We start from the raw sequence: 7,362 nt of genomic DNA on the forward strand, positions 1-7,362 counted from the left end.
TTTAATAAGAATATGATATTTTCAAAGCTAGTTTTAATATTATCAGAATAAAAAAGTTTAAATTATGGGTAAATACAATGTACTTATTTTGACAATATCAAATTTAGTTGTGAAAATATCAATTTTCTATCTAGTATAGTATTTCTAGTCATTCTCTCATAATTCAAACTTTTGGAAAAAAAAAAAAGTCATTGCATATTATTTAACAGAAAAGATCAAATAGTATAGTTCATGCTTTTTTTTTTGAGAGGATATTTGTATAGAGAAAACTTTTCTCGCAGATATGTATCAAGTTAGTGTCATATGGTTTCATTTTTATCTTTTCGTCAGCTTCTTCATTAATAATTCGTTAAATTATATACAAAAAACTACATACACTCCATCTAAGTTTATCAAATATTCGCTTTAGTATTCTTTAGTTTTAACTTTGTCACTAATTTAACGAAAAAAATTAGTGAAATCCCTAATAAAAATATAAAAATAAAATCATAGGACACTAAATTGATACACTTTAAATCACATGATAGTTGTGTGAGAAAATATGAAATCATAAGGGTGATATTTAAAGTTTTTTTTCCTTTTTTTTTTAGGTGATGCGTTAGAATATTAGTTAAGATAGTGGTTGGCTTGTACTTCGTCTAACAAAAGAATTGGGTGAGATGCCTTTCAATGATGGGTCTCCATGTATCTCTTTTGGTTTCGTTAGTTATCATGATAATGATGATGTCTTAAATTTTCTTTTTTTCTTGACATAATATAATTGTATCTCACTACTAGTCTCCACATTGTCTACAATCGTGCATTCGGGCAAGTATATATAAAAGGGTCCTAGAGGACATACAAAAAGAACTTAAATAAGTATTATAATGAAGGTTACTTTATTTAGCATATATGATACCTTGATCTTGGCAATGATTTAAAAATCGAATTGAACTGGCCAGTTCGGCCAACCTGACCGTGACCTAATTTATAAAGCGGTTCGGTTTAATTTTTTAAATTAAACATGTCAAAAAATTATTTTGACCTGTTTGAGCCGATGGTTCAACCATTGAACCAGTAAATCGATCCGATTTTAATAAAATCGACTGATTTTATTTTATCAAGCCTTATTAAAATCCAACGTCTTAAAAATCAACTTAGCTCATTTTATTTTTTTTAACATAAATTAATCTTACAAAAAATAGAACTTCAAAACTTATATATACTTACTTTAATCTAGAAATTAGTACTTTATAATTAAATATAATACTAAAATATTAAAAAAATATTTTTATATAATAAAATTAAAAATAATAATTAAATATTCATGACGCCGTACTGGCATCATCGGTTCAACCAGTGATTGATGATTGACCCACTAGTTGAATCAGTGATCTTTGATCCAAGAATATTTTTGGATTGCTTTTTAAAACATTGGATCTTAATGGACTAGTCCCTTGCATCAAATAATATCACTCAACAACTTTCTCCAATTTTTTTTTTAAAAAAAAAGATTAACAAGGAGTTCACAATGTAACTTACAAGCATATGAAGCAAGCCAACCAACAAGTGACTGATTCATACATAAGGCACACAATGTTATGCTATGAAAAACAGAAATAACAAGGGCGACAAACAGATTTTCCTTATTGCAAGAAATTGCATTTATATTACAATTACACGAATGATCCTACGCGGGACTCGAACTAAAAACATAATCACTACACACCTCAATCGCTTGCATTAGCTTTTCCGAGCTTCTGAACTAGTGTTAATCCAATTTGGGCAAGTGTGAACCATAAGATCTGGGAGAAACAATTTCTAAATTATGTTTTGGTTTTTTTCCCCCCTTATTTTTTCCATTTTCTGCCTCTCACGACTGTGAAGAAACTTCTGATCTCTGATCACCATCAGTTGTCTGCTGGATTTGCGCTGCGTACTGTAGGTTCCAGAGGACCTCTTCGATGGAAGGGCGGATAGAAGAGTCGGGCGACAGGCATTTAGTCGTTATAGAGATTACGACCGACAGAGATTCTTGGGAGGAAGTTCCGACGACAACTGAATCAAGAATGCGATTTCTCTCTTCTTGGCTGCAAATCGGCGTAGTCTGCAGATTAAGTTATGTAAGTAATTATATTATTGGCCCGAAAGGCCAAAACCGTAACTAAAGAGACATTGAAGAATATCACAAAACATGAGAAAATTCGATGTACTTAACAACAAGATGCTATATATGATTCTATTCTTAGATAAATATATAAAGTGAAAGAATACATACCAATTCATTCACAATACAAGCTTCGCCTTTTTCAAAATACGATGGTCCTGTGAGTACTTCGAGTAAGATGCAACCAAAAGAATAAACATCATCCTCCGAATTTATTATTTCCCTGAAAAGTTGAGAATAAGGCATCAAGGTACTCTAGGACTAACAGCTGATAGCATAATAATGTATTAAAACACCAGTGCTGTAACAGCCCACTCTGTGTATCTTCAATGCTTCAGGTTAAAGTGATTAGGGGGGCTTATGTAAGTTGGAGATGTTGACATGTTGTCGCAGTAACGCGACGTGAATATTCACATTTGCAAGCCATATTATGAAAAGTGTCTTGTGGAGAGAAATCAATCTTCGATATCCTGGTTCATTTATTTCTTGTATGGGTATGCATTGCTCAAACACAACTAATAATTAGCGCTATAGAAACTCACGGAGTTGAATATTTGTCTTGGATGGATTTCTGACCTTCTACCCTTGCCTGGAGACCAAATGGCAATGTCTCATAAGAACGCGAAATTTGAATAATCAAGTACTATGAAATGATGAAGCTTCATCAGAGCTAATTGCTGCTGAGAGAAATCTAATTGTGTGGAATTATACAAACCTCATTCCTGTATATTTCTTCAGTAATTATGGACAACCCATAGTCGCTTAATTTCGCTATAGAGTGCTCATCAAACAAAATGCTATTTGTTTTTAGCCGATTGTTTGACGAACCAGGAATTATCCCCGTATGTAGAAAATGAACTGCCTTTGCAATTCCAATCAAGACCTGCAACCTATCTGGCCATTTTAGAGCTCTCTCTGGATTGCTATCTGTAAGAAAATGCAGGAAGAAGTACCAAAATCATGAATAATTAAACAAATCAAGTATTGAAAATTAGATAGTGGGTGAAGAAGCTTCTTTTCATACCAGAAAGATAAGCGCGAAGATTTCCTTCAGGTACATATTCATAAACAAGGAAGACCCGGCTCACATTTGAATCATCTATTGAGCTATCAATGCAGTGTCCCAAGAGGCAAACCAAATTTGGGTGGCGAAGTTTGGCAAGGAGATCTAATCGAAGCTTCAGATTTCTTATTGAGTACCTCTTGAACAGTTGCAAGCATCTTATAGCAACAAAGCTTCCATTCTCCAATCTTCCCTTGTAGAGCTGAAAAGAAATTAAAGATAATTTTTTCTGCATTCAGTAGCAACAAAGCTTCCATTCTCCAATCTTATAGCAACAAAGCTTCCATTCTCCAATCTTATAGCAACAAAGCTTCCATTCATGCCTTATTAAAAATAGCCACTTTTAACTTGAACGAACGATACAGTAGCTGTGTCATGAAAACTTAACCGGACTTCGAGTTTAAATTTTTCATTCCCATTTCTTGATACTAATTTTCAGGTGAGTTATCTGATAAAATTTGATTTTAAATAGGAAAATTCATCAAAGGTACTGACAAATAAAAACCTCTACTGTTAAGGATTTCAACTGAGTTTTCAGTATAGTTTTCATTCTCATGTTAACAAGAAAATATCTGACAAAGATTTGAGAAGCTTAGTGATAAGAACCTTTCCAACTGATCCCTCGCCTATATAAGCAGAATGTTCAAAATTCTTCGTTGCTTCTTTCAACTCTTCCACAGAAAACATGCGATATGTAGGCAATATTTGTTTCCCCATCTTCGCAGCTTGAGAAATATACCCTGAACAGCAAACACGAAAGAAAAATCTAGATTAAAGATACAAAAAAAAAGGTAGTACTTGTGATACTATTGTCATATATCTATGAGTGCAGGAGTCCTCTAAAATAGCACAGAGAAAAAACTGCAGAATCTAATTCAGGGAAGTTACGCTGGTAACATTTAAGTAAATTAGCAAAGAGGAATAAAAGGGAAAAAAACGAACACTTTTTATTACGACAGAAGATTTTTTGTTAAAATGTAGTTAAATTATCTCAAGCTTTCATGAAGCTTCGTCTTTAAGTTGCACTGCTACATGACTACTAACAATAAGATTATGCCAAGTATTCTTTAAAGTTATATAAGCAAAGGAGAAATTTTTTGGGTATCTGATTAGTTCAGTAACGCTATTTTCACAACAGGGCCGACTAAAACTAAATTAATAAATCAATCCTAATAATTGCATGTTTCTTCATACATACTCTGCCATCTCTCCAATAATTGACCGAAGTCTGTAATACAGAGATGCCACAACTAATAATATAGTAAAGCAAGCTGAATCTCGATGGGAATTTAAGGTAAGGAAATTGACTATGAATGAAATGGATTATGAAAAAGAAAGAACAAACACCTACTTGCATTTGCAAGAAGCTCAGAGGAGAGACCCGTTGCTGAATTATCCGGCATCTGCTTTAGCAATAAGTGCTGTTCCGATATTGCTTTTTGGCATCCTCTTCTGCACAGAATCAAAGACACAAGCAAAAGCGAAAGAACGAGGAAGGCGATTCCTCCAATAACTGCGCCCAGCACCCCAACTCCCTTGCTCTTAGACTCTCCCCTTGTCCTACGGCTCTCTTGACAATACTTAGCTTCATGCTGGTGTTGGGGGTCGATGGATAAACAATTCCTGCTGAACTTAACAACCCTCTTGTTCGAATTCAAGGTCAAGCAATCAGGTAAATCACCAATAAATCTATTGGTTGATAAATCAACATATCCAAGTTGACTGCTGCAAATCATACTTTTCGGAAGCAACCCAGTAAGCATATTAGATGCCATGTTCAAATAACTGACATTGGGCAGAGAAAAGAGACCTTCAGGTGGGGTTCCCACGAGAAGGTTAAATGATAGGTCGAGGTGTTGAAGCCGAGCCAACTCAGTGAACTGCTGGGGAATCTCGCCAGTGAATGAGTTTTTGCTTAATAAAACAGTTACCACCCCTTTAGGCAAAGCAGGTAATTCCGAATCTAACACATTGTCTCTCAAATCCAACATTTCAAGGCTATTTAGATTGCTGAGGTTTGGAACTTTACCAGAAATGTTATTATCCGAGAGGGCGAATTCTGTGAGAGTGGAAATTTTGGAGATTGATGGTGGTAAAGACCCCTTTAACCGATTGCTCTGCAGTCGCAAGACAGTGAGATTGGAGAGTGAACTAAACCAATTGGGTACGGTATCGTTAAGGTAATTCCCATCCAGCCTTATTGTTTGAAGCTTCGTCATAGCAGATATCTTCGGAGGAATTGAACCATAAAGGAAATTGGAGCTCAAATCGAGCACTTCGAGTGAATAGAGCCGGTGAATTTTGTCAGGAATAGGACCCCATATCCCCAAAGAAACGAGGATAACTACTCTCAAAGTAGTCAATCTTGATAGAGTTGTAACAAAGGAATCGGCAGAAAAGGATTCCGAGAGAGAGTAATTGGCAATTGAGTAACCCACAAATTTGCTCGGTTTGGGAAGCTTATCACCGACAATTTTGAGCTCAGTGACGAAATTTCCCTGGCAAATAACACTAAGAGCTGACGACGATTTCGTGGTGCAAAGATTCTCGGTGTTATCCCAAGTTTCTAACTGTTTGGGGTACTCTAACTGTCTCCTGAGCTGCTGAAGCAGTTTGGTGTGTGAGGATTGTATTTGCTCGCTATTCGGGATTAACAACAAACAGGTTATGGTCACTACAACGATCAAAAGATGATGTTCCATTGAAACCTTTGAAGCTACAAAAAACTTTTCCTCGCGGTTCGCTAGCTATGTAACAACGAATTTAGCTACAACATTACAAGCAATATGATCAGAACTGCATCTTCTTTGTTGAAAGGCATGAAAATTTGACTTCACTTCGAAAATTGCAGTTACAAACCCTTACAAATCCCGCATAAATAATACTGCAGAAACTCCTCTAATTCCAGCGCCAATGTAGCCTAAAAATAAGAAAGCTAACGCATTTCCACTTCAGTACGAATCAAAAAGAGATTCTGACACAAAAATCCGAACTTTTAAGCCAAAACTGGAGAAAACCCAGGAAGGAAAACAGCTAAAAACTAGGAAATAGTGCGGGAATTAGAACATGAACCTCTGGTATCTACCTCCGGGTTTCCTAGAACGGCGAGTTTGGGGAATTAGAAACCAGAGAGGGGCAGGAGAAGAGCGCGCTCTGCGAGGAATGCGTATGACGAAGTTCCCGGAAGTGGTTTTCGAGTGAAGAGGCGGTGAGAGAGAGGTAGGTGGTGACCGTGCGGAGCGCATTTAAGAGCACCACATGGTTTCTCCCTGTTACGGAAGGAACCGGTCTCTCCTCGCCATTAATGGAGATGGGCAGGGTACAGTAGAGAGTGAAGGCTCTCTCTCTCTCTCTCTCTCTCCCACCTCCCTCTTTACTGTTCACACTCCTCTATCCTCTCTCTGAGAGAGAGAGAGAGAGAGAGAGAGAGAGAGAGAAGGAGATGGGAATAGGAAACGGCCAAAAATGGTAGGATTAGGTAACGCAGTAGCCCCTGTTTTTTAAACAGATTTACGGAAAAGGGCGCCTCTATCTTCCCTCGTGATTTTTGACTCGGAGTCGGAGAAGGCCGTTGCATCCCTTTAAAAAGAATTAAAAAAAAAAAAAAAAAAACAGGCCGATCTAATCTAACGTAGTTGATTAAAATTTTAATAATTAATTAATACTTAAAATTAAATATTAACTCGATTTTGGTTATTACTCACTGATTAAATTCGATCGAACAAAATCAGTATGATTTGTTCATTATAAAATGACTTCGTTAATATCATTTTTTTCTTTTTTAATCATCTTAATGTATAGTTTTCAACAACTAATGCTATCGTTAAAAGTAAACCAAATATCTACTAATTACTTTTGGGAACTTCTCTAGCACAATGTAAGCAGGGAACAAAATTTTGTTCTTGGAGAAAAAGAACTTATATATGAACTATAAAAGCATTTTGTTAAGGTGCATGCGAGCAATTTATTTACTAAGGCGGATTCTTATAATTTAGCTTGTGCGGATTATGAATGTATAATTTGGTAAAAATAATTCTTAAAACTGTTGATTTTTTTTTGAAAAAAATGAGAACAAACAACCGTTATTTAACCAAATGTTGACGTGACCGTGGGAGTATTAACTATTGAAGAGAGTGTTGCCCTATTCTTTGGA

The 7,362-nt window shown here is 35.7% G+C and overlaps 1 protein-coding gene across 5 annotated transcripts; it reads right to left on the reverse strand.

Annotated features, from left to right (window-relative positions):
- On the reverse strand, positions 1,450–6,623 carry LOC109723228 (probable inactive leucine-rich repeat receptor-like protein kinase At3g03770). 5 transcript variants are annotated; one of them, XM_020251534.1, is made up of 8 exons: positions 6,295–6,623; positions 4,561–6,129; positions 3,816–3,949; positions 3,171–3,411; positions 2,862–3,073; positions 2,689–2,735; positions 2,258–2,369; positions 1,450–2,086 (listed from the first exon to the last, which is right to left on the reverse strand). In XM_020251534.1, the coding sequence occupies exons 2-8, from the start codon at positions 5,909–5,911 to the stop codon at positions 1,853–1,855; spliced, it is 2,331 nt and encodes a 776-aa protein (XP_020107123.1). In that variant the 5' UTR covers positions 5,912–6,129; positions 6,295–6,623; the 3' UTR covers positions 1,450–1,852. The 5 variants fall into 5 exon arrangements, with proteins under 5 accessions (XP_020107123.1, XP_020107122.1, XP_020107120.1 ...); XM_020251533.1 differs by having other exon boundaries at positions 4,561–6,144; XM_020251531.1 differs by having other exon boundaries at positions 6,282–6,623.

The sequence above is a fragment of the Ananas comosus genome, linkage group 17 (genome assembly GCF_001540865.1).
Source record: "Ananas comosus cultivar F153 linkage group 17, ASM154086v1, whole genome shotgun sequence".
In the NCBI taxonomy this organism is placed as follows: domain Eukaryota; kingdom Viridiplantae; phylum Streptophyta; class Magnoliopsida; order Poales; family Bromeliaceae; genus Ananas; species Ananas comosus.

Bases quoted from the DNA above. Each gene is read 5' to 3' on its own strand.
- LOC109723228 (XM_020251534.1), bottom strand. From the start codon at position 5,911: ATGGAACATCATCTTTTGATCGTTGTAGTGACCATAACCTGTTTGTTG. The intron at 2,736-2,861 runs GTTTGTATAATT...TTTGGTCTCCAG, and splicing joins AAGAAATATACAGGAATGAG to GCAAGGGTAGAAGGTCAGAA. The intron at 2,087-2,257 runs GTATGTATTCTT...CTTAATCTGCAG, and splicing joins CTTGTATTGTGAATGAATTG to ACTACGCCGATTTGCAGCCA.